Source organism: Corvus brachyrhynchos, unplaced genomic scaffold (genome assembly GCF_000691975.1).
Source record: "Corvus brachyrhynchos isolate BGI_N302 unplaced genomic scaffold, ASM69197v1 scaffold44, whole genome shotgun sequence".
Taxonomy (NCBI): Eukaryota; Metazoa; Chordata; class Aves; order Passeriformes; family Corvidae; genus Corvus; species Corvus brachyrhynchos.
The window spans coordinates 4,404,365-4,431,163 of NW_008238359.1; the positions used below are offsets into that span (position 1 = coordinate 4,404,365).

General features: G+C 39.0%; 1 protein-coding gene across 10 annotated transcripts in view; it reads left to right on the forward strand.

Annotated features, from left to right (window-relative positions):
* Positions 1 to 24,844, forward strand: part of PICALM (phosphatidylinositol binding clathrin assembly protein) — a 40,532-nt gene extending 15,688 nt beyond the window's left edge. Inside the window, exons 12-23 of one of the 10 annotated variants that reach the window (XM_017735935.1) lie at positions 3,475 to 3,624; positions 5,008 to 5,070; positions 5,413 to 5,493; positions 8,027 to 8,134; positions 8,974 to 9,105; positions 9,195 to 9,225; positions 10,044 to 10,143; positions 11,887 to 11,910; positions 13,911 to 13,970; positions 16,211 to 16,315; positions 22,349 to 22,451; positions 23,382 to 24,844. In XM_017735935.1, coding sequence (XP_017591424.1) covers positions 3,475 to 3,624; positions 5,008 to 5,070; positions 5,413 to 5,493; positions 8,027 to 8,134; positions 8,974 to 9,105; positions 9,195 to 9,225; positions 10,044 to 10,143; positions 11,887 to 11,910; positions 13,911 to 13,970; positions 16,211 to 16,315; positions 22,349 to 22,441 — 947 coding nt within the window. In that variant the 3' untranslated portion in view covers positions 22,442 to 22,451; positions 23,382 to 24,844. The remainder of the gene's footprint in view (positions 1 to 3,474; positions 3,625 to 5,007; positions 5,071 to 5,412; positions 5,494 to 8,026; positions 8,135 to 8,973; positions 9,106 to 9,194; positions 9,226 to 10,043; positions 10,144 to 11,886; positions 11,911 to 13,910; positions 13,971 to 16,210; positions 16,316 to 22,348; positions 22,452 to 23,381) is intronic. The other 9 variants (XM_017735939.1, XM_017735937.1, XM_017735938.1 and 6 more) reach the window with 9 other exon arrangements.
* Positions 24,845 to 26,799: the final 1,955 nt, after the last annotated feature.

Below are 26,799 nucleotides of genomic sequence, written 5' to 3' on the forward strand. Positions count from 1 at the left end.
ATATGTGGCAGCTTCTAAAATAGATAAGAGCAGTTTACTTGTTCTTTGGCTTTGCTGAACAAAGCGTCTCTGGAGAAAGATGCAGAGAGGAGTGTATGGAGTTAGGCATACAAATTTCAGCCCTGTAATAGGCTTAGAGTTTAGGAATGGAGAAAAATGGTTTGGCTCATCTTGATTGTTTTCTGCACAATACCTTCTGTGTTCAGCTTGTGTTGTTTGTTTCATTGGTGAGAGATAAAAGGGGAGCTACCTTCCTCTCAAAGGTCACATCACAATTTAGCATTTCTTTATTAACCTGAAAGTTGAGCCTGAAGGTCTGTGTTTGTTCAATGTTGTGTTGCTCGTGGTGTGAGTCTTCAGTAATAGCTGTTGATATATCTGCTTACTATTGACACATTTCTAAATACTTAGACTTAATTAACTGTGAAGATTTTGGATTGTCTGCTAAAATTTTAGGCTAAAATTCTGGGATCACCATTTTTTGTGTTACCTTTCATCAAAAAAAACCCCAACTCTTCAGCTTACAGACATGAACACTCACTTCACACAGGTGAGGTAGATAAGAAGTGCTTTCCACATTTTACAGATGGGGAAATCTGAGCAATTAACTGACTTGTCTGAAGTCATATGGCAAGTCAGTGGCAGAGCCAAGAATGGAACCTGAACTATTTCCAGTCCTGTGCTCTAACCACTGCACAGCATCCTTCCCTTAGGTAATTTTCTGACATGATGATGTTTGTATTTGGTGTATATGGTGACTTTGAGAAGAGTATCAAATCAGCTAAAATCAGTCACTGTTAAAAATTTTATGCAGAAGCTCTTAGGTGTGTAATAGACCAATAAATGGTTACAAAAGCATTATATTTGGTTTGCTGCCTTTAGTTTCGTGCTCCCAAAAATGTTAAAGCTTACAAGGTTAAACTCCTGGGGAATGGGTCCTGTGATTGTATGTTTTTAGTTTACCTATTTCAGACTGTAAGAGATGCCACTGAAAATCCTTTGTCCCTGTTTTTCCAGGCAAAATACTTCTAGTTGGATAACTTAAAGATAGAAATTTGCAAAATTCAAACTACTTTTGTAAATGCACCTAAATCATTAATGCCTAATGATAGCATGCAGGTGCAGCGTGATTCCATTGACACAAATAGATGCCATGTGTATTCAAGGATGAAATTGGGCTTTAGAAACATTGAGGTGTTGCTGTCAGGATTGACAGCAATTTTTAAAACTTGAATATGTAAGAATATAAATTACCCAAACCCAATTAATTTTCCGTTACTTTTATTACTAGCATTGGCAAGTTCTGAGACTTGGACAAGATTGAACATGCTGGCTAGGGTTAGAATGAGGCAGCCAAGCAGAGAATCTGAGAGTGGATTACATTTCCGAGCAAATCTTGATAATCTAAAGTTGAATTATATTGTCGTCTTAGTCAAAACACAGGAAGTTCCATATACAACCTTGGGAATTGAGAACAGAAAGTAGTCTGTGGTAATTTTCTGGATGAGCGCATGTGTAAAATAATTTTAGAGGACAGTAGATTCAGACTAAAAACTTACTGTGCTTCTTAGCTTCTTCCATATTGTTTTATCTGCACTATTTATTGGGGTTCTTTGGAGACCATTCCAGCTGTCTCTGGTATATTTGCCATCTATCAGTTTGTACCTAAACTTCAGAAGCAAAACAAATGTGCCAGTGTGGAAATGAACATTTTGACACATCTGTTTGAATTTTTTCCACTTACATAATATAAAGAGAACCAATAAAATCAGCAGAATGTGAAGCAGCAACAGAAAGAGCAAGGAAGAACTGATGAAAGGATAGTGTGCCCCAATGTATTGTCAGATCTGTTTGTTCTATGTCTTTTAAAAAGGCATTCAAAGCAGAAAGCAGTTTTAAGGAGTAGCTGAAAGCAAGAACTCAGGTTTAGGCGACTGGCTGATTGGCATGTCCACTATATAAAACATACATAAGACAATACATAATTTTGTATTCCTGTTATATATTACAAATATTATAGCAGCTTGTTCTGCTTATCTTTTATTCAGTGTTGGACACTGTCGTTTTGCTGACTGAACGATTTAGAAAAAGGTCTTTTAAGGTACTTCACTCATTCTTGCAACACAGCCAAGCAGTTTGGGGGAAAAGTCAGGTCTTACCTAATGACATATCTTGAGCAGCAAATCAAAGCATGTGTTAAACCTGCAAAGAATAATGCAGTTATAGTTTTAAAATTTTGTTTTCATTAGGACTTTTGTACAACTGAGCACAATATAGACTTACAGCTAAGAATCAGGAGGTCAGATTCAGGGAGAGAAAATAATTTACACTTTGAAACTGCTGTGTGCAGCATGATAGTGTTTATAAGAGTTGTGAATAAATGCATAAACCAGCCAGGTTAAAAAAAAAAAAAAAAAGAAGCCAGGAACTGAAGTATTTAAGACATCTTTCCTATAATTGTTCTTCAGAAATTTCTCTGTAGTGGCTTTGTCTAGAAGAGTAAGTTGCAATTCAAGGCACCATGATAAGGAGGACTAGATGTAACCCTTGCTGATCTACCTAGTGAGTTCTTGAATTTTCCATCAAGGGTTCGTGGGCTCTGAAACCAGGCAGCTAAACCACAGCTCCTTCAGTCAACAAGTATTGTAGCTGCCTTCTCTATCCAGTTTATCTGTTAGATTCTGAATTACAGGAGTACATGAGCTTGGCAATTGCATTCATGCATGGGAAACCTTGAAACTCCTATGTGCCTTAGGAAGTCACTTGTATAGATCTGTGTTTCCTTCCTCCCAATAAAGTCTGACAGTTATTTAGTAAAGAACATTGTCCTCATCATGGCTTACTGTCTGTTGTCTGTAAAAGCAGAGCAGTCTTTTGCTTGCTTGCAGGTAACAGCGTATGCACAAGCAGCTGCTTTGTTCCTGATGCCCCAAGTAGCAGGGAAAGTGCTTATGTCCTGTATGCTACCTTGGTATAATCATAGCTCTTGAAAATTTCATGATGCTCAGTAACAGAAAAATCCATAAACACAGTTTGGAGAAGGAGAAGTTCAGCTCAGTTGGTTTTGTTCAGGTTTTTAAAGTTGTCTTGGGGATGCTATTGTGTTGAATCCTCTCATAGCACCTGGGGCTCTGTAGTGCTGACAGGCGGCCTCTGCTCCAGGGACTTTGTTGCAAATGTCAGGACGTGACTGTGAGAAACAAAAAGTGATTGTGTTTAGAGGAATAATATAGTTACTTTGTCTAAAACACACTCGGGAGGAAGCACAGTTTATAAGATGGTGTTGTTAATTTAAAAAAAAAAAAAGGAAATTAGTAGCTAGTATCTGCAGTATTTTTCTTGAGTAGAGAGCAGGTAATTCTGGACAACTTGAAAATGAAATAATTAGCTAGGTCATCCCAAGTTTAGAGATGTGAGGAGAAAACTAAATTGGTCTCCCTTTTCTTCTTTCTCTTGCTCTCTGGAATTGAACAGATCCTTTTTCTGCTACTGTTGATAATGTTGATGATGCCATTCCAAACCTAAATCCTTTCCTTACAAAAACTAACGATGCTGCTCATCTGTCTGTGTCTTCTGATGTATCTACTTTCACCAGTAGGACACCCACACATGAAATGTTTGTTGGTAAAGTACCGTTTTAAACTAATTTCCTATTTCCTAAAAATTTTAACATTATTTTAGTTTCTAAAATATATTTTGGGGCCTTGCAGAAACTAAAAGCTGGTCATTTGGGGCTGGTTTTGTGCTGTGTTAGAATTTGATTAGTAGCTGTACCATGAAAATGGTGTTAAAATCCTTGCTTGGCTGCCTAGATGGATTCTAACCTGATGTAAAGAAACATAGTTACAGTTAGAGCAGTTGCTTGAGTGCAGTTTTACAAAGTCTCTTGCACTTGGGAATTTTAAGGTAAAACGCTGCTATGTCTGAGAAGAAAATGCTGCTACTTTCTTCCTCGGGTTGAAATGTTCTTTTTAAACAAAGGAGCTTAATTTTTTCTTTTTTGATAGTGGATGCTTTTGCCCCAGTCGTGTTGTCATTAAGAAACATGAAAAATACTGAAGCATAATCTACTCAGACTGTTTAGCGATGGGGCAATAAACTAATAACTCACCTGTTAAAAACTGTTCACATCTTACTTTGGAGATGGTTCAGCATGTCTGTCTTACTAGAAATTCTTCTAACATTTGTTGGTGCAGCTCATTGTAATTTGCTTACTTTTCAATAGGAAGATTGTTTTCATAGCCAAAAAAATCAATTAATTACATGTCAGTTCTGTTAAACAAAGCTAAGTTTAAAGACAGTTGTACACCACAGGCTGTATTTATGCTGGTTGAACCCCACTAGCACTGATCAAAGAAAAGTACAGACTCTCAGAACAAAGAGGGTTTTTTTATACCTCTGATACTTGTTAATAGAGGTAAAACAAAAGGGATGATCTCTTTAAAGATATTCATACTACCTGTACTTTGTCACCTTACCTAACTAGTTTCCTAGCCTGTCTGTCTTTAATGGAAAGACAAAGAAAGCAAGATAAATATATCTTTAAATATATATAAAATACTTTTAAGTTGGTATTGCTGTCTTTTCCATGCTTCCAATGAAATTTTTATGGTTCATGTAAATGTAGAATGATTATTTGAAATACAACTGGTTGTTTTAGTAGGATGGTTATTTAGTCAAATTAGTTTCCTCTGTACAACTTGTTTTGCAGTCACACAAAAAGTTGCAGCAGTGCAGGGCTGTGAACAAGGACCCTGATGGGTTTTTGTTCTCCTTGCTGGTCTTTATTTATTTATCACATGACAGCTCTGAAGTCACTGGAAATGGATGGCATTGATACATTGCATTGCCTTCCAGTGTCTCATGCTCTAAGGATATGTCTGGAACCAAAGGGTGGCCTCCTGACAGATTGATGTGGGAAATGTAGATTCAGTTTTAGCTGTAGCACCATCAAGGTGCTACGATAATGTGAATGTGGATTTAAAATAACTCTTTCTGGTTCTTTAGATCATTACAATCCATTTACTCAACTAAATCCCTTTGTGGCAACCAAATATGAATATACTTCAGGTATAAGAAAAATGCCTTGAAGCTTTTACACTCATTTTCTCCAAGGGTGTAAAAAATGGCATTTGATTGGAAAAAAAAGTTTTCATCCTAATATAGCTGTTCCTCTGAAACCATGCTTTCCCCTTTTGTGTTAGAGATCGTGTAAACTTGTTTCTTACCGTCTGTCTGATGTGTATTGATTTCATTCCATTGGTTCTATGTTATTAGACTATATGTGGATTTATAGACTGATGTGAAATGAAAGTTTTGAATAGCAGATAAACAGTGTATCTTGGTTCTCTTTCTGTAACTCTCCCTCTTCTCCTTTCCTGGCTTTCTCTCTTGTGTGATACTCCTTATCAGATTCTTTTTGTGGTCCTCAAGCTTACCCTAATGCTTCTCATTTCCGCAATGAGCCTTCTTCTGTAGCTGGTCTATTTGGAGGTAGGTAACGGGATACAGCCTTACCACGCACACAGAAGTTTGAATGTGTTGTGTGCCTAGAAGTAGTAGGCATGTTACTGACTACAGAAGTGCCTTGTTGTAGTGGCTCCAACTATTCATGTGCTTGTGCCAGGTGTGTGGTCACGAATGGTATGTATTTTTTCAGTTTGTGCCAAACTAAGGTTTATTTAGTCTAAACATGAAATGAGTATCTCCCCATTTCAGGATCTCTTGTGCTACATACCATGTAAAAGACATGCATGTCTATAAGTATCTTCTCATCTTGCTCTACCTCACTGTTTTTAAGATAAAGGGATTGGGATGTTCGTGCTTCTTATGGCAATTTTGTTGCTATATTACTCTTAAACCAGTGCACTAAACTAGTGTTAAGCTTTGCAACAGAACAGGAGAAAGAGGTCTCTGCTGCATTAAAGTACTGGCTAATCATTTGTACAGCTGTGTCACGTCTGCATAGTAACCCCATACTGGTGCTGATTCTGGAACACTGTCCTGATAGTTGCTAGAGAGACTGTGGGCTGTCCAAACCAGGTTGAACAGGGTGTGTTAATATTGCTGCAATGCAAGGCTTAGGAATATCTTCAGTAAATGGTTTGTGGAAGGCTTAGTTCTTAAAAGCTCCATAAAGTCACATTTTGGTTTAGTGTCTTTGCATAAAAATCAGTGAGAGCCATTTAACAAAAGGTTAAATACTAAAAATGGTTCTGTTCCCTTTGTTCCATATTCAAAAAGCAGGATTGTTAGTTTCTGTCAAGTCTTGACACTCAAAGAAGCTCCATTAAAATATTGACCTTCGCACCTTTCAAAATACCTGTTAAACAAAATGCCCTGAGTTGGTGGTTGATACCAAGAGCAGGATTTGGTCTTTCTCAGAGGCTGATTCAAAGGAGTCCTGTGTATTGTTTTGTTCTGGAGATGGTCTCATCTTCTTGGTTTCATAAAACTTGAAGCTTCTAAAACGTGACATCAGGAAACTCAGCTTGTTTCAGTTGAGGCCGTTTGCTAAAGCAAAATATGAGCTATTGTAAGTCAAGTTTTCTATTGGTACAGGCACGGTTTTAAGAGTTGCAGGACATCCCATCAAAGGAATTCCTATCTGCAGTTCAGAGTCTCTGAAATGGCTTGTTACAACTTGATGGTATACGTGTCATAAAGATACTCATTTTGGTTTGTTGATTATTTACTCTCTCTTTTCCCACATTACTGCTTCCCATGTTTTGCTATATGCAGTTTACTTTGATTTGTTTTTAATGAAAACTACATTGTCTAAATTTTAGTGATGGAGTTAGGCGTCTTACGTTCCTTTAAAACAAAAAGGAACAGGTAATCCAAATTTGGGGTTTTTTTCTGTGAAGTTTATGTTCGAGAATAACATCCCATAGTTACTATTTTTTCTGGGTGAAACGTGACTTATTTCAGAAAAACAGTAAGATTGAAATGAGGTGCTGCCCCTCAAGTGAAACAAAAGCCAAGAAGTGTTCTTTGTCAGTTATTTCTACTCACTGCAGTGTTTTACTCCTGAAGTAGTTGTGATCCTTTCATTTCTCCATGTCATCATATTTTTTGTTAGAAACCAGAAGAGCTAGTTTTCAAGGTGGCATTGTTAGGGGTTTTTTTGGTGCTTTTCATATAAAGCAGTAATTACTTCTGTAATTGCCTGAACACTGAGGTGATGCACATGCTTGTGTGTGATCATGTATAACACTAAAAAAATACTACAAACAAATGGCTATGACCTTCTGTATTACTGAACTATCAACTTAATGCTGCTGAACATCATCTGCAATGCTTCATACTGCAATAAATTTTCAGTGTTGAAAAATAATTGTGTATTTGTAGAACACTACAGATACATGGGAGACAAATGGAGTAAGTTTAGACAGCACTAGGAGTTGAAATGTGGCTGTACCTCCCCATATCTTGCCATAATTTCTATAAATTTGACTGCAAAACATGGTCAACTGCAAAACGTTTGTCAAAAAATAGCTAAGGGCTAGGCTATGAACATTATTAGTATTAAGAGTGTCTAATTAAAGGCATTACTAGTTCAGGCACTTTGGGATGGTTTGGATCTTACTCCAGTTGTATCTAAGAGAATTGCTGGGTTAATATAAAGCATGGAGGGAATAATTAGTCAGATAATCTTGAAACAGATTCCACACTAGCCAGCTTCTTTTCCTGGAGAAGCATGGTGACTTTTCCTCAGTAGTTTTATTATAAGCATATGGTAAAAGAATAAGGAAAGTGTCAATAATTAATCCAGAGATTAAGCAGTTGCAGGGGAGTGTCTTTTATGGCCTGTCTGTCCAGCTTTTGAGACAAAATCTTTCTTTGGAGGAGTAACTTCAAATAAAGACCAAATAAACTGCTCGGTGTCAGGGTGTAATCTGGACTTCTGAGGTATTCCTAGTCTTTCTGCAGTGCTGAAATATTTATTTGGCTTGTCTTGCATAAAGGTGGATTTGTGGGAAATGCTGTATAAAAACATACAATTTCTTTCTTTTTTCCCCCACAGGGTTCACGCCATCTCCTGTTGCTCAACCACAGCCATCAGCTGGCCTTAATGTTGACTTTGAGTCTGTGTTTGGAAACAAATCTTCTAATGTTGTCCCAGATTCTGGTGGTAAGACACTTGCTAAAATAAATGACGTGTGCCCCTCAATTTATTTTATTCTTGAGGTATAAATCTCTTAATTGGTATTTATTTACACTACTGAGACAGAGTTTCAGAGATGAAGAAAAGTAAGCTGTTTTTAAAAGGTCAATCAAATAATTTTTCATTACAGACTATTTCTCCGCTCTGCTGAAATGTTTATACTGACTTCCCTCACTTAAATATTTTGTAAATTAAAACTTTCACGCAGTGAACAGCCTTCATTTTTATATGCTGTCAGATGAAATTACGTCTGTTGTAGAGTGTGGTTGGAAGAGGTAAAATTGCATTTCATTTTATGTATCTGCAACATGATTTTTGGCACTTCCTTGCCTCCTCTTTTGACGTTACAATTGCTTCAGAAAGTGATCAGTTAATACACTGTTAATTTGGATTTTTTTTGTTCTTTTGAGCATCAGGAAAGTAGATATTTTCTGATCTTTTGTCATTAGACTTGACATCAGGTTTTTTTTGTAGGCCAGTGATTTGCTAAAAGCAAGTACATTTTTTTGTAAGATTGGAACACTTTATGTATTTTTTTCTTTGTTTTATGTTTTGACTGCTTTACTGTCACTATGAATCCATTCTGTGTAAAATTGTCACATAGGTTAAACCACTGAAGCGAAATCTTATTTCCATAGTATCTTTTTTATCAAGAGGAATAATAAGTTTTGTCCTTGTATAGAGTAGCATCACCAGGTTAAATTTTGTATTTTAGCCATTGTGTTGATCTTGCTTTCTGTTTAATTGAATGCCATGACATTTGTGGGAGGCCTGTGATTCAAATCACTTATGTTTCTCATTCCAAGGCTTTGATGAACTAGGTGGTCTCCTAAAACCAACAGTGGCCTCTCAAAACCAGAGTCTTCCAGTTGCCAAAGTACCGCCTAATAAATTAGTGTCAGATGATCTGGATTCATCTTTAGCCAATCTTGTAGGCAGTAAGTATGGAACTGCTAACTTGTAAATACTTACTGATTTCTTTTAAACAAACAGAATTTCAGTAGTCTCTTCTTCTCCCTTGTGACAGATTTGGGCATTGGAAATGGAACTACTAAAAAGTGAGTATGCTTAATCAGAAGTTGAGCATTTGGATTTTCATGATAGTAAATTTTCGTGGCTGTACATGTTGAAACCTGTGCATAGCAACATAATGTTAGCCTTTAGAGCATGTGTGGGATTGTACTTCTTGTACAAGGTATAATGAATTGTTGAGATCTGTTGGAAGGTGACTGTAGACTGAGTGGTAGTGACAGTGATAGCAGCAGGCAAGGTGTCCTGTCTCTAAGTGCTTTCAGACTTTAGGTATATTAAAAAAATTAGTTCATCAAAATGTTTCTTTGTAGTTGTTGCAGGTAATCATAGCACTCATTAAATACTTGGTGTGATCTGAGTGTGAGCAGAGCAGTATTAAAGATTGTGAAACTGCAACCTCGGTCTTGAGGCTGACCTTTAGACAAATGAATTTTGAAGCAGGGTGTGTGTGTTCAAGGGTAGTGGACATCTGCTCTAGCAGCAAAGCTGAGAAATGGGATTGGGAAATTTCAAGCTTATTGGGACTATCTGTGCCAACTCTGAAATCATTCAGAAATCCTAATATTCTGTCTTTAAGTCTAACTCAAATGTCTTGACCAAAGTCAGATAACACTAACTTACCTATTCTGGGCAACTTGACTGAGATGCTGAGGGGGCTCATGCTGAACAGCTTCTTACTTTTCCAAGCCAAAACGTTGTCACAAAACTTTTTATCGACTCCTTTGCTAAATGAGCTTCATTAATAAAAGAAGCCTCATTCCCAAGTGGAAACGGTGTTCACCTGAGGAAGTCTTATAAGAAAGTCCAATGTTTTCTAACAATTTTTTTAAAAATTTATTTGAAGTGATGTAAACTGGACTCAGCCAGGTGAAAAGAAACTGACAGGTGGTTCCAACTGGCAACCCAAGATTGCACCTACAACTGCATGGAATGCTCCAACGTTGGTAAGCAAATGCTTATTTTAAAATAGTGAGTTCCCTGCAATTTAGATCTGCAGGGTGATGTGTAATGGATGAATTTGAAAATGGCCTATAGCTGCAGTAAAAGGGTAATAGAAAATTGAAGAAATGGTCAGTTGGAGGTGTGTATTGCTGGGATTTGTTTTTCTTGGCTATGTGATTCTAGTAAATAGTTTGTGATGTGATGTGAAGGTTTAGTACAAACTTCAGTAGTGTTTGAGCAGCCTCTCACATGGTGTGGCAGGGGCCTCTGGGTTTCACTCATTGGACTTTTCAAGTGCATGTAGAGACAGGACAAGGGGCAGTGGCTTTGAACTGACAGATGTCAGCTTTAGTTAGGAAGAAATTCTTTACTGTGAGTGTGGTGAGGCACTGGCACAGGTTTCCCAGAGAAGCTGTGGATGCCCCAGTTCCTGGAAGTGTTCAAGGCCAGGATGGATGGGCCTTTGAGCAACCTGGTCTAGTGGAAGGTGTCCCTGCCCATGGCAGGGTGGTTGAAACTAGGTGATCATCAAAGTGCTTTGCAACCCAAACCATTCTCTGAGTTTATGACATAAAACTCTGAATTCCAAGGAGGGAGGAGGCACTTTGCAGTCTAGAAAAGCAGAAGTGTGAAAGTGCCCTTTGGGTGCACTGATAGGTGATGCATCATTATGTTGTAGCTTGGCCTGCCCCGGGGGTGGGAACTGGCGCCACTGATACTTGCAAAGATGTCAGAGGCTACAGCTTTCTTAATGTACATAACTACTGCTTTCCTGCCCCAGTGTGTGCAGTTGCTTTTAATCCGTGCCAGTTTTGATGAGCAAGTTCGTGTCTATTTTAACAGATAATATTGGCAAGGATTTTGGGGTAGCAGTGTAGGAGGTACATGTTTAGACTTTACAGAAGTAGTTTTCACAATGTTCACAGAACATTTTTACATGTAAATCCTACTCACCCTTTCACCAATGACCTGGAGAACTGTACATGGACAGAACAGGTAACAAACTGCCCCCAAGGATTTATGGCATCTGGCTCTGACTGGGGGCTGGGGGAGGTTGAATCTGCTGTGTAGTAATGCAGCATTGTAGATTTGGAAAGACAGAACTTGTCTCCCTGGATCCACCACCTCTTCCCTACCAGATGTCACCTCTCAACTCACTACATTTATTTAGGGAGAAATATGTTTGTGGATCTTACTGGAGTGTGTAGATATTGAAGAAATTGTAACTACTTACCTGCTTTAGTGACTGGTGGTTTGAGTTTACCTGTGTGCTTGAATCTGTTTAATAACTCATGTCTTATATCTACATCTTGTGATAAGTCATTACATTTAACAGCTTTTATTATTGAGGTACTGTTAAGACACTTCCTGTGAAACTGTTCTATAAACATAAAAAACTTGAAAAAGAAATAATGAGGGGGGGTAAAAAAAGCTTTGTTTTCCTCTGCTGGTCCATTTATTGTGGAGTTGCTGCTGCTTGCTAAATAAATATGCTTTTGAAAATCGTTGGTAAAAAAGGCATATACCAAATAAATGGGCTATGCAAACCAGTGTCAAACCTAATAACAATGACAGTATCACAGGTGTGTTGTCTCAGTGAATGACTTGAATTACAAGAATGTGTTGGAGTAAACATTTAATGTATTTGTGAACTAAAATGCTATCTGTGTATATTCTGTTGTGTAAGTATTTGCTTCTAATCCAGTGTTATTGCATTATGTAATTGTTCTCCCTGGGAAATACAGAATGGCATGCATTTTCCACAATACGTAAGTGAAACAAGCCACAGCCTTTTTGCAATCGACTGGCATGCTGATATTAACCACTGCTGTTGCAGAATCTCATAACCTCCTCGCTATTTACACATTTCTCATTTGAAAATCTTTGGTGTGCCAAAAATTGAGCTTTTCCTAGCATACACAAACTTCATAGGTGGTGTGCAGGCTCTTGACTCGAATGATGGCATGGGAAATACCAAGATTATTTTTCCTTGCTTTAAACTGTACCATCTGCTGCCAGAGAGCTGGGGTATGTGTCTGTGCTGCCTTTAATGCATTTGGTGAATTCTGAATGAAGATAAAAATATTGTGTTTGAATAACTGCATGAAACCTCACAGGCTTCTGTTATACATGGCACTTGATCCACATTTATGGTAGATCTTGATTTTTTAATTTTTCTTTAAGTGGGGAGAGACCAATATGTCATGAATGCTCATATGAAAAAAGAAAATTAATGCAGATAGTTTATAGAGGGCAAGAAATAACCTGTGCTCGCTGTCTGAGGAATGCAGGCTTTAATTTCAGAGGACTTTTTTCTTTATGTCAACAGTAATATTGGTCTTTCCCTGTATTCTATTTTTATTCCAGGGGTAACTCTGTAACTAAAGGGTGGTAGGTCCGTATTTGAGCACTCAACAATAAGTTTGTTCAGCATGTTTGTGTAGGTGTGTGTACACAAGCAACACAAAAAAAAAAAGGATAGCTTTGCCCAGTGGCTGAAATATATGGCAAATACACTGTCCAGATGGTTCTCTATCTGTTCTCATGGCAATTGAAATGCCAGTTGCACTGGCTCTACTATATAAGAAAAAGCAGCTGATACCTTAGAACTGAATTCAGAAGCACCTTTCCTGATGCCCTATTTGTGATGAAACAATTTATCTGCTTTAATTAATCCAGTATGATTAATGGTTTATCATTTGCCTCTTTTCTGTAACAGTAATGTCTGTGTACCAAGAAATGCTTATGGTATTTGTCTTGAATAGAAATCCCCCCAGCAAAAGCATGAAAATTACTCGGTTTTTTTCTAAAAGGGGAGACTAACAGGAGGTGGAGTGAATAGACAGCAAGCTGTCTGAATATCTGTAAGCACTAGTTTAGTCTGGAAAAAAATCCAACTTTTTTGTCCTCGTAATAGTTAATATTAATTTAGGAAGTGGATATTAAACTGTAGAATAAAGAATATAGGAAAGAGATGAAGAACTGTCTTTATATTTCTGAGAGTTATCAGCTGTTTTTCTACATATATATTGCCAAGCTGTTTACAAACCATAAGTTCACCCAGGTTTTGTCTGTTGTCAGCAATTGTACTGTGCCTTCATAAAAGTGCAGTAAGTACATCAGGGTGATATAAACATATCTGCCAAGTACTTAGGACTTTTAGCATGTTCAAATGCAGTGAATGAAGTGAGTGAGGGAGAGGGAATGCAAACTGGCTATTCTTGTGAGAGTCTAATTTATATCAAAGCCTGCTAGGAGAATCCCCTTAGTGTGTCCATCCTGGCTAAAGTGAATTCCTTTAAGTGTCAGCAGAAGCAATGGTCATTTGGTCTTTCAGTCTTTTAAATTCTCTCTTAAGACTCCTTGTGTAACATTACTTTTGATACTGAATATAAGTATGTACTTCATGGGATTAAAAAAGGGCTTCTGCTTCATGAATTTTTTCTCTCAACCTTCTGTGAGTCTTGTACTGTGTTCTCTAAACAGGATGTTGAGAGAGTGGTACTTGCAGTTTAGTTCAGACAGCCAGAATCCTAACCTGATACAAGCAAAATACATTATTAGAGATTTGCCAAGATGGCCCAGAAACTTCAGGTTAGGTATTGTATTCCATCTGAAATAATTAGGATACGCTCTTAACACCAGACTGAAAATCCTATTCTTTGCTTTGTTCATAATAAGCTGAGTGCTGTAGTTGATCCTTAGAAAGCAATGTCTTGCAGTATGCAGCTGATCTCTTCTCCCAGTTCACCACTGTTTCTCACACCAGGCACCCCCTGTAATGGCCTATCCTGCCACAACGCCTACAGGAATGATGGGCTACGTGATGGTGAGTGGAATTCCTACAGCTCCAAGCAGGCAGATGCTGTGTATTGTTTGATGGCTTATAGTTTGGTAGCTCTTGTTTTCCTGAACTATTCTACTGAAGACTGAATTTCAGCTCTCATTCATTTATTCTTCACCAAATTATTAACTTCTGGTTTTCTGAACCACTTACATGGTGTTTGTCTGAAATTGTCTGCTCTTCCTTGCTTCACTTGTTTTTTAAATAAACTTCTTAAAATGGAACTAGATCATCTTAAAGGTCTCTTCCAACCCAAACCATTCCGTGATTCTATGAAAATTAAGAGTGTCTGTTCTTGGTGGTCTTTATTGGCATAGAAGTAAGTGTATCATAGAAGTAAGTTTATCATGTCAGTATAAATAGCTGCTTTCAGAACAGAAATGTTTTCTTGGTGAAGTGAAACCTTCCTTAAATACCTTCTGCTGAGGTTGGGAGCAAGTATCTGTGATGATTAATGCTACAAAAGTGCAAGTTTGTGACACTGCAATATGGTGTGGTTTTGGTTGAGAATTGGATCTCTTAGTGACACACCAATACTGCAAGGCTTTTGACATAAACTTGACCTTCCTGCTTTTTGCTCTGAAAATTTTTGTTCTTACCTTAAATTTTAAAACATTTCTGAAATGATATGCCTTAGCTCTTCTTTTTAGTATGATTTTGATGCAGCACAGCTTTCCTGAGTGAATAAAAGGCAAGAAAACTTCCTTCAAGCAGTTAGTCTATTAAATGCCTCACAGATTAAAGGGGAAAAAAAAGTTTCATCATATAACCAAATTTGTTTAATGACTTATAACTTGTATATGCTCAGTAAGTGAACTGCAGAAGTAGCCACCTGTGTTCTTGAGGGCCTCTTGGGAGAGTATCATATCTCATATCATATCATATCATTCCCCATTACCCATCCATGAACTCCCATATTCTTCATCAAAGCTGTTATGGTTAAACTAACGTTAGTGTGGATTCAAACTTTGCACTTACACTTGAGTCAGCAGCAGGGGAAGGTGACATATGTGGTGTACGGGAAGTAATCTTTCTTACGTCAAGCAACTTTCATTGTGGGGTTTAAATGCCAATATGAAATGGGCACTGAAATTAAGGAGCTGTAGCTCTGTTACCTTGAGTTGCTGCTGCTTGTTCAAACATGTGCAGTATCTGAGCAGATGGGTGAGATGGGTCATTACAGAATGACCAGTGGGCTCCATGGCACATCCTGAAATCTGCCCTGGCTCATTCAGACTTTATGCAGGACATTTACCATGAAGAATCTCTGAAATGTTGACTCAATTTACAACCCTTGCTGTAAAACCTTTTTCCTAAAAGCAGTGGGGACCATAGTTCTGAGGATGGTCTTCTCTAAGTGCAGGCTTTTCCCTTGGTGTGAGCATGCTGGGACAGGCAGCTTCCTTAGAGCCATAGCGCTGTGCCTGGGCATTCCCTGGCTGCTGCTTCCTGTGTCTTCCTTGGGCCAGCAGTTGTTGAGTTGTTCTTACATTTTTTTATAGGGTGTTTTCATCAGAGTCAGTTTCTTGAATGGGTTCACCCTGTGATTGCCCAAACAGCTGGTTGGCATGATAGGAGGAATACCACCACCACCAGGATTAGTCTGGGAAAAGCTGCCTGGAATGGGGATTGCTTCAGTAGGACTGCTGCTGGCTGTCAACCCAAGCCTGAGGGGAATGCCAAAAGCGGTGCCAGAGATGGGCATCTGTGTTAAATATAACCTGACTTGTAAGGCCATTAATACACATTAAACTCGTAATTTGGCTCAGCTGGAGTGTTGGTAACACTTTGATTGCATAATGACTTAACATTAATTGCACATACAGCTCTCAGTTTTCAGTTTTGTCTTGAACTCTACCAGCACTGCACTGCTATCTGTAAAACTGTGCTTGTGCTGTCAGAGGCAGTCAGGGAAGTGCTGTCTGACCTCGCTTTTGAGAGCCAGAAGGACCAGCACAAATCCTTGTCTAACAAGTGTTTTAGTGCTTCGGATCTTTGCAGCACTATTGAATGGGCTCAGTTGTTATTGAGAGAATTCCTTGGAAAGGTTCTAATGTTCCTTTCTGGTAACCTTCTTTGCAGAATATTGTAGAAGGATCTCACGTGATTGCGTATCTCAAATATGACCAAGACTTTTCACCCATTTTGCCATTTTCCTTTATTTCCATAAAGACTTGCAATGTATTAATGCTGTGTGTGATTTCATGCTGTCTGTGTTTTTTCAGCCATCACAGATGGGAGGCATACCAGTAATGACACAGCCAACTTTGATATACAGTCAGCCAGTCATGAGACCACCAAATCCCTTTGGCCCTGTACCGGGAGCACAGGTGTGTATATTCAAATTATTGGTGCTGGGAATGAATTACACATGAGGCAGTTTCTTTAAAAGTATATTTAATATGTTAATTTTTTACATAGATATAATTGTTTCTTATTTGTGTTGGACAAATTATTCACAACCCCAGCGGTTCATGGGAGGCTTGCTTCCTATCTGCTTTGTATCCATGTTGGCAGCAGCAAGTTTGTGTTACCAAAGCAAAGAGGGTAGGTTTTTTTCAGGCATTGTTTTTCTGGGAATGTGACAATGACAAAGGACAAGAAAAGTTGATGTCTGTGCTCTTTGCTGAAGATGGGCTTTTTCCCCAAAGTCATGTTCCATGCTGCTTTACCCTCAAGAGTGTGGCTTTGTGAGATTGGCTATTACAGCTTTTTCTTAAGTATTTGTGTCACTGTTCTTTCCCTTGTTACACTTAAAAGCATCAGATTATAAAGTAGCCAAGGTGCAAGGTGTGTGCTTTTATTACAGCATTTGCAGGGGCCGAACAGGGTGTGTGTAGCCTTTTATGTCCATGACTGCATTAGATGGTTTTGAAAAGATTGTGGAACTAATCTTGGTGAAACCTCAACCCAACACCATGTTGTTGTTCCTGACCATCTCAGTGGGAGGCACATGACACATCCATCTAGTTTTAACCATGGTGGTCTCCAGTGGGTTTTGTGTTCCTCCATGGTTTTGCAGGAGACTGCATTTGCAGCACAGTGAAGATGTGCAATAGCCAATACCAATCTACCTGGCTTTTGCCTGTTAAGTGCTACCTTAAATGGAGTGTTCCTTAAAATCCCCTGGTTACCTGTTTCTGGGGATGTGTTGTGTCCAGATTCATTACCTAAACCACTGGAATGAGTGTGCTGAAGGGCCACTCTGAATTGACTGCATCAATACTGGAGTTAAATACATACCTGTTACTGGTTTGTTTTACAAATGTCTGTCACTGGGAAATTTCTATCTGAACTCACTTTTATAACCCAATAGGCATCTGAAAAGAGGGGAGCTTTTTTTACAGTAGGAAAAACATTTTAAAAAATAGGATAAAGAGGATAGATAACCTTGAACACATTCATACTATTTTTGGAAAATTCTGAGATCATTAAGACTTTGTGTTTGTGAACTGCAGTTAGAGGCAGAGCCAAGTTTAGCTGGCAGACTGAAGCTCCAGGATTAACAGTGTGGTTTTACTTAGCCATCAGATGTTTCTTTTTCAAAGTTCACTCTGTACCTCAGACTTCTATTTGAAAAATGAAATATATTGTGCCTGTATTTTGATCTCACTATAAAGAGCTCTGTCTCTATAGGTGACTGTTTGAAAGCATTCATGTATAACTTCACTTAGGTATAGGTTGGTGTAAGTGCAGGGTTTGGGACTAGACTGTGGAGGGAAGAGAATTCAGCAGTAAGCTGGAACTAAAAAGAGCCTCTCAAGCATTTTTCAGTGCCTCCGTGTGATCCTTTAACAAGAAAGGATATTCTGCTGTGTGCTGCCAGTGGGCAGTGTGTCCATTGTCTTCTTTAAAATACGGCCTGGTGGATAGTTTTTTTTTAGTATCTTTTTTTTTAATAGCTTTTTCTGAAAGGGATGCTGTTAAATTTCTTTAGCTGGAAATGCAGTTCTCAACTGACTTTTTCTTGGACTTCTGAGAGCTGCTTTTCACCTTCACTGTCACTTAAATGATTTGATATTTTTGACATGGGTTTTATACCATTTCAAGAGGACAAATAGTGTTTATGATAGTTTTTAAATACTGACGAAGTAAAAGAATCCTCAAGGATAGGAATTTTTCCTACATAAAAAAAAAAATTTTTGAAGCAATCCTTGAAAAATAAAACCTGCCTACCTGCCTGATGCAGTTATGAGCAGGTACATGGGTCTGAATACCTCAGTGAGCCTTTCTGCTTCATTTGACATTGCAGGGCGTGGCCTAGGTTGAATCCCAGCTGGCTGTCAGAACAGGAGAAAGAGGAATTAGTCACAAGTGAGGTGTGTAGAGCTATATTTAGTCTCTTATCTGACAGTGTTTGGCTCCTGTGAGAATTAATTTCATTGAAAACACACCCTTTGAGTCAGCATTTGCTGTGACCAAGAAGGGTTTTCCCTGAGACACACAGTCTGTGTTGCTGGAAGGTGTTGAGTTTTCAGAAGCCTGACATCAGTAAAGCATCTTAAATGAAACAAGGGCTGCATGTGAGAGCTTCCCCATACACAGCCGAGTTTATTGATGTAAAGCCACGGAGGGGAATTACACTTTTATCACACTGAGCTTACTGTGTGCTAAGTCTTGAGGCTCTTCTGAGGGTGTATTTTGCAGTTTAAGTTTAGTCATTACTCTTGTTGTGCCAGAAATAGAAAAAGGAAAGTAAAAGAAATAGAAATGTGTGTTCTTGGGGTAAGTAAACAAATCTTACAGAATAAATAATGGTTATCTGAAAGGTGCAGAGCTCAGACTGTCCACATGGATCACTGTAAACACCATTATTCTAATATTGGTTTTGTCCATGGCATCATCACTGCCAAAAACAAAATTGGTTTTCGTATTTACTTTTAAAGCACCAGATTATATCACCTCCAGTCTCCCAATAGATCTTGGGTGTTGTCTACAGTAAAGGAAGCTGAAGGTACTTAAAAGCATGATGACAGATATGAAGTTGTTGCCAAAAATTTTGTTGCCAAGTTGTAGTGAGTTGAGAACAGACTGGGAAAATAGGTGTCTTAATGTTGTCCAGTTTCTGTATGAATTAAGCTGTTGTTCCTAACTTGATACTCTCAAGGATTAGTCTTAATAAATACATTTTTTCTATCTCTAGATATACCTGTTTTGCTTCTCTTCCAAGTGTTCTCTTTACGTGCTTGCAACTTTTTTTCCTAATTGTTGCAGTTAAGAGCAAGGGTAGTTCGGTTTTTAAGGGCAAAATAATTTAAAATAATTGAGAATGGAACTAGAACAGTCGCTTCTTTGAAAATCTGAGTGCAGAAGGCATTCATAGGTTTGAAAGGTGTGTAATTTTTCTTTGAAAATATTTATCCTGCATTAGGGTCAGTATTTCCTGCCTGAGAAAGAAATAAGTTTTCATCATGATAAAACAGTGGGCATTACTCACTGCAAACTATTCCATGGTGCTATCCAGAGCAGTGAGAATGGTTGGAGTTGACTACATTGTAGCTGGTGAGGGGGAAGTGTGTGTGTATGTCTGAGGAGGGGGCAGGCTGAATCAGTGGTTCAAGCAGAGGGATGGCGGATGTGATACAGTACAGCAAATGCAGAATGTTCCAGACAAGCCGGCTCTGACTGATGTACAGGGGCTGGAATGTAGCTGCCCATCCCAAGGCCTGAGTGTTGCAATGTGCAGCAGCTGGGCTTGACTGTTAAACCAGCAATGATGTTGTGTTGGCCAATATAAAATGGTACAGTCATGACAAATCCGTGTGCCTTCACATGTCACATGTTCTGGTGTGGTTGTCCCCAGAAGGACATAGCCTTAGGAGGGGGAAGCAGATGGGTAGTGCAAAATTTAGTATTTAAAATAGAATAAAGAAACCACTCAGCCTCCTGCTAACATCTGTTGTAACACTGCAGTTGTTAACACAGCCAGTTGTACAGGGCAAGTAGCAGGAGTGATCACCTGGGTGATGGAGAATAGTAAATGTGCAAATGAGTAAGTTGGTTTGGAGGGTGGCTGTGTTTTGTGGTTGTTTTTTGGCTGGGTGTAGGCGGGGTTTTTTTGAGGAGTGTTTGAAACTATAGGAAAGAGGGTATGAAGTTCAGGACAGATTTATGCCAGAAAGTAGACCTTACAGATGCTTGCTTTGTCACATTACCCCTAAAATATATGCTAAAACAACTGGACAGACTTGTTTCATGGGAAGCCAGAATGTAGCTAATGATGGGAATCAGCCCAGTGCTCGCTTGTGGTTCTTAGGTTTTACTGTGAGTTCAGGGAGCTTTGCCTTTGTTGGAGGCAGTGAGAAGTGAGGCTGATGTTGGAGGTGAGACTGAGCTGTCTGAGCAGTGCAGTGCATTTCACATCACACAAGCTCTGGGCAATAGGGGCACCAAATTCTCTGCTCCAGTTAGATCAGCACTAGAGAAATGGATGGGCAGTGCTGTTGTTTTAAATGCTTCTCCTTAGAAACTGCTAAGGTTGGTCCTGGTTTTCAGATCTGTTTATAAACAGTAATCTGGAGAGGTGCAATGTAGGACCATGTATTTTTTTTAGGCATCCTTTTTAATAATTAGAGAAATCTTGTTAAAATGTGTATTTACTGCAGGATGCTGTGTCTTGTTGGAATTTAACTGTGGCATCTAGGTAATAGTGTTGTCAGGTTTTTTTCTCAGATTTTAACCTGAACAGGCTTCCTGAAATTTCCCCTATGTCTGGTTACATGCTGATGTTGCACAAGTGATTCTAACCTACCAGTCTTCCACACTGCTTTCAAACTGGGACATTACTTTGGACTTGATATGAGTTGGAGATTTGCCAACTTAGTTTGCTAGGACTTTTAATATGTGACTTCAAGGCATTTGACCATGAAGAGGAAGAATGTCTCCTGAAATCAAATGGCAGTAGGCATGTCTTGCTGAAGTTAGGACTATTGGACCGTATCACTAGTCTGCCTCAAATCCTGGAGAGTGGTGGGATGTGCTGGGCTATGGCTTTCCAAAGGGAAGAACCAGGTTTAAGAGGGGAAATTCTGACATTCTGAAACTGCTTCTCAAGCATTTCCCATTCTCTCTCATGACTTTTCCATAATCTATTTATGGTGACTGGATCTGAGTACCCCGTTGGGAGTGGAGTTTCGGGAGGAGATGAAGATTCCAATGTAGATCAAGCATGTACTGATCCTGAAGAAGTCCTTCTGCTCATGTGGTTTCTGAGATAGACATTCATGTGAATAATTTAAACATGCAATGGCAGTATTTCCATTCTGAGTACTTCTGCAAGCAAATCCCATAAGCAGATGCCCTGTCATGCATAGGTCGGCAGGTGCCTGGCATTTCCAAAGGGAAAGATCTTCATGGAATGTTTTTTGCCATGGGCATGGAGTGCAAGTGACTCGGTTCTGAACAAACTGTTCCAGTGAAGAACCCAAACTGGAGGATGCTGACTTTGATTTGTAACTGCAAAAACATGCATGTTCTACCCAGAGGGAGGGCAAATAGGATTTAATAAATCACCATTTATAACGGGAGAAGTACTAACACAGAAGGAAAAATCAACAAATAGCAGATACTCCTGCAAGTACAGCCTCCAGATTATTGGTCCTTCCCAGCAGCAGCAGCTGGAATGCCAATATTACCCACCTCTAATTTATGTGCTTTATATGACTGAGTTTGTGGTGTGGTGCTTTAGGTACATGGCTGTAGGGTGCAATTTTTATGAGTGTACAGACTCAGTCACAGTCTTCATTTCTCACCTAAAACGGCCACAGTAGCAGTTGAAACTCATCTTTTTTCCTTTTTTTTTTTTTTCCTCCTACTCACAGAGTATATCCCATGTTCTCCTTCTAGGTCCCAAATTGAGAATTATCTATTATCTGCTGTCCAGCCTCTTTTTATAGGCATCCTGCTATGACATGAAAATATGCTGAGAGCTATTCCTTCTGGAGAAACCATCTGGAAAGCTGCCATGCTCTGGCCAGACCCCCAGCATCATCTCTCCCTGCTAGGCTGTAGTTTTCCCAGTAAAGCAGGGAGAGAACTAACCTGTTTCACAGGAATCAGGCTGAATGTTTTGTTTCTTCTTTTGAAGAAAACTGCTGTGAAAGTGTGAGGTTATCTGCTTGTTTGGCAAATGCTACTGGCATTTCCTTTCTGGAGGGTCATGTCCAGCTTGTTTCTGCATTACACCAACCATTGAAGAGGCTTTGTTTCCCATATGACCAAACACCTTGTTTTAATAGTTGATTTCTGCCAAGTTTGCCTCTTAACCTCCCTTGTCCTTTCATTACACGTTCAGCTTTCATATTCTGTCATTCTGAGACCTTGTTTTCTTTTTCTTTCCCTTTCTCTGTCGTCTTTCTTACTAGCTGTCTGCAGCATCCAGCCCTTCCAGTCAGAGTCCTCACAGAGCCTCAGGAAAGGATCCCTTTGCAGAGCTCTCTCTCCAGGATTTCTTGTAGAACAACTTAGGTATTGTCCATTTTTCTGGGGAGATGCTGGTGTTTGTGATATGCAACAAAAATAAAGTTCTAATTCAAGTTTTATTAACATGGCTAGAACTGTTTCTGAAGGAAATAAAACCAAATCTTGTTGAGTTGGAAGCACTGTGGAAGTGACTTGGAAACTGTGTATTTAACTTCAGCAGTTTAAAGGCTGGCTGAATGTTTTTGCTTCAGTCCATTGGAAATGGAACCAGCTCATGTGGTACTTGCTGCAGCTAGGGAGAAGGAACTGGTGCTGCCTGGTATTTACCATCTCATCAGGACAATGTTCGGAGTTCCCCGTTAGCAGCAGAGCCCTGAGTGCTGCTGGCAGAGTGCTCGTGCGCTTCCCCGTGGCTTGAGCAGAGAGTTCCCTTTGTGCAGGAGGAGGTGCTTGTTTCACATGTGCCAGGGATCCATTTTGGTACAGAGGTGCACTGGAGGAGTTGTGTTGTTTTTTACCAGTCAGGGGCAGGTGGGAATTAAATAGTAAAATGAGTGAAAACATGACAAAGAAATTCAAGAATTCATAGTATAAAGAGAGAGTAGGGTTATTGCACACACCAGCTGCTTTTCTTTGTGCGCATCCTCTGGTTCAACATGAAGAATGACCCCGAGTTCTCTTCATAACGGTGTTGGTCTGTGTTAAGCTGCTGCTGGTGACAATATTGCATGGATAACTAGGTGGGTTTTATTTTGAATGCAGAGATGTTCCAAAGGCTGGTGTCGTTGGAAGAACATCCTGATGGCTTTTGGTTGTTTCCTGGCCCTGATTTTTAAAAATATTTTATTTCTATTCAAAACTTCAGTTCATGGGGTAGCTTGGGCATCAGAAGAATGGAAATGTTTGAAGAAAACAGGTTTATAATGAAGCCATACTTCTGTTGGATGTTAACCCAAGGGTTTTTCATCTTTCCAGATTCAGTTTATGTAACTGTGTTAGATGGAAGAGAAAGGAACGTTTCCAAAAAGATGTGCTCAGCAGTAAACTCCCACTTCCAGGAAAAAAAATGAACTTCAGTCTCTTAAACTCTCCTCTTCCATTAAGTGATGCAGCGAAATGATGAAGACCAATGAAGGAAGCTGGGACACCTCCATAAGAAGACATCAATACACAACACAAAGCCAGGAATTGCCATGAATTAAGACCAAGATCTATTTTTGTCCTGGTGACTAACACGTCAGTACTCTCAGCTTCTAATAATATCCTTAATTGGTAACGTATGAAGAGAAGCCTTTATTCTGGAAATTGATATTGGTGTTTGGAAATGCTGTCTGGATTGGAGATGTCGTTTACCGTAACTCGAAACACAACTCTGGGTAGGGGAGGGTCAAATCCTAACTCTTAATTCTGCAGTTACCTTTTCTTCAGTCCTCACAAATGTAGGCACAGCAGTAATGGAAATTAACTTTTTTTAAAAATTATATATTCAGTTTGCAGTAGACATTCCTTATGTATTATTGTTTGTATTTATTTATGATTATCAATTTAACATTAATATTGTATCAAAAAAAAACCTCCTTATGAAAATGAGTATGGATGTATACAGTATGTCTGATTTTTATCCACAAAGAATGAATCTGATTCAGAATGCTTTTCAGCTGACATACAGAGCACTAAATATTTTAAAGGTCTGAATCTAATGAATTCTCAGTATATATGGGAATTAGGGAAGAGCTGTAAAACGCATTAATCCTTATAGTCAATTCTGTGCCTAGGATTTTGCAAGGGAACAGTTAACTGACTAGAAGAAGCACTACATTTTTAATTCAGCATTAGTGCATTGGGAAGGAACTTTATTGCTTTGTGCTTGGCATGTCATTATTTTTACATTTGACATTATAAGGCCTTTCCAAAATGAATGTGAGGAATTGCTTTCACTTTAAGACTTTCCTTCTTTTCTGTAAAAAAAAAAAATAAATCAAGGTGTTATGTGTTGGGGGGGAAAGCCTTTTCATTTGGCTCGTGCCATGTTTATGATCATGTACCTTTTAAAGTAAAAAAGGGGAAGTAGCTTCCTTACATATGTCTAGTGGGTATTTAGTTCATGAGGAATTAAAGTAGCGCTGTTGATCGGTGCTTTGTGTAAATACATCATAACTTTTGGGTGGAGTGGGGCCTTCAGAAGGATAGTCAATGATATGAAAGCAATTCTGTACATGAATTAAGCATACTTGCTGCATTGTCTCTGCAGATTCTATTTTTGTTTAAAATATTAAAATGTATGTTAGCAAAAATGGGTGGATTTTCAAATAAAATGCAGCTTCCACAGAACTTTTGTTACGGTATGAAAGTCTGAGGTGCTTCTTTTCTTTTTGCTGCTTAAAATGTGCACTGATAATTGCTTTGTTTACTTAATAAAATACCAAATGTATTTCATACATGCATATTGTATTGCAGGAAGTGCAGCACTCTGATCCTGTGGCTGACGTGATCCATGCAGCCTCTTCTCCGGGCTGTCGTCACAGACAGCCTCAGTGTTCCAGTAACAAGGTGTCTCCTTCTTCCTGACCTAACGTGATATTTTACCATTTCTAGTTTTTCAAAATATTCATGGCAATAAACTTGTACTGTTTATAACTGAGCAAGAAGCATAAATATGTCCCCCAAAATTATTATTATTATTATTATCTTCCCTAATCTTCCAGCAGAAGGTAGTGCTGGAAAAGCTATGAACAGTTTGCTGAGACCATCTTCTGCAGTTAGACACAGGGAGAGCTGATAGAAGTGGATAGTTGTCAGAAGCCTCGCAACAGCCTGAGGCTTGCCCTGGAGGCCAGGGAATCATAAACTGAGCAATACAGGTTGGTAGATTTAAAATTTCTTTCCAAAAGCATGAATAAAAAAACCCTGACCCTGTTACAGAGTATGTAATGCACACACCCAGATCTGGGGAGTTTCATACAGAGTTTACTAAAATTTTGCCTTCCTACCACTGAGGCTTTCAGTGCCCTCAGAGAGCAACTCAATTTTTGTGGTCAGAATATAAAAAAGGTGAATTGTCTGAATTGGGGGTGAGCTGGAAAAAAAGGGGGCACATCTGTGACATGTTAGCTACATCAGTAACTGCCATGGTACAGATTGTTCTGAAACACAGATCCAGACCTTGCGTGAAGGAAGAAGGTAGACCTTCGTCCTCCTCCAGAGCCTGATGTGCTGCGTTATGGTAAAACAGTTGCCAACCTTCTTTTTAGGTCTGTGGTGCTCTCTGCAGAGTCTAATTTGAGGCTTTTGGCTGAGGATAGATCTGTGTTCCTAGATCTCTTTGATCCCTTGGCCCCTTTGTGCAGCTGTGGACTTGAGGGTGCAAATCATGAAAGCACCAAAGAATTGCAAACACCCAGAGCCATGTCTTCTGCAGGGATGATGAACTCCTGTTACCCTTTAGTGGTTGCTCATTGTTGCTCTGTGTTCCTTGAAGCAGCTGCTGTGCAGATTAGGCTTTCTTGCTGAAGGCCTTGCTAAAAACCCTTGCTTTTTGGTTTACTCTTTGGAGACAAACTGGCTTGGGAATTTTCCTGAGTAGTATTTTCTCATTTGCTTTGTTCCCAGTTGGTATGTTTGCTTTCAGTATCACTGACATAACACTCAGTTTAGCTTAATTTAAAAAGCACAGCGCACAGACGTATTTTGTTTTTTAATTACTGGCACTTTTTAATAACGGGGGGTTGTGAAAACCTGGTTCTCTTCAGAATTGAGTTGAAAGGCTGTTTAGTCTACACGAGGATGGAGTGCTTTGTTAGAGGGATGTGGTTCCTCTTAAAGCTCTGTGTAGGGAGCTGGTGTGTCAGAACAACCACAATTTTTTTTTTTTTTTTTTAAAATCGGGGACTTATATAATGAAAACAAGTGGATTTACCTCTTGAGACAATTACTCTTGCCAGAACAAGAACTTGAACAGCTCCTGAGTTTTCTAACAGCCCAAGTGTAGAGTCTTCATCTGAAGACACATCTAAATTCCTTCGCTGCTTCTCTTCTTTGTTTCAAAGTCACAACAAACTAAACTGAGCTGTACCTCAGGACATGTTTAAAGGCTGTCTTTGCATGCCTTTGTGACATCAGAGGTTCCATTCAGCCAACTGCCAGAGTAAGTCACAGATGTTCCCAGCTGCCAAACAGCCCTTCAGCAAGAAAAAGGGACAGGGTGAAGCCCTACATCTTTCATTAGACAAAAAGGGCCAGTTTCAAGAGCCTGACACAAATTTTGTAGCAACACAAATGAATTGCAGCTTAAAGGCCATGACATAATTGAGCTAAAGATTGTGGCAGAGAAATGAGAATTAAGTGCTAAAAACACTAGGAATGATAGTAAATGCTGATGGGAGCGGAAGATTGA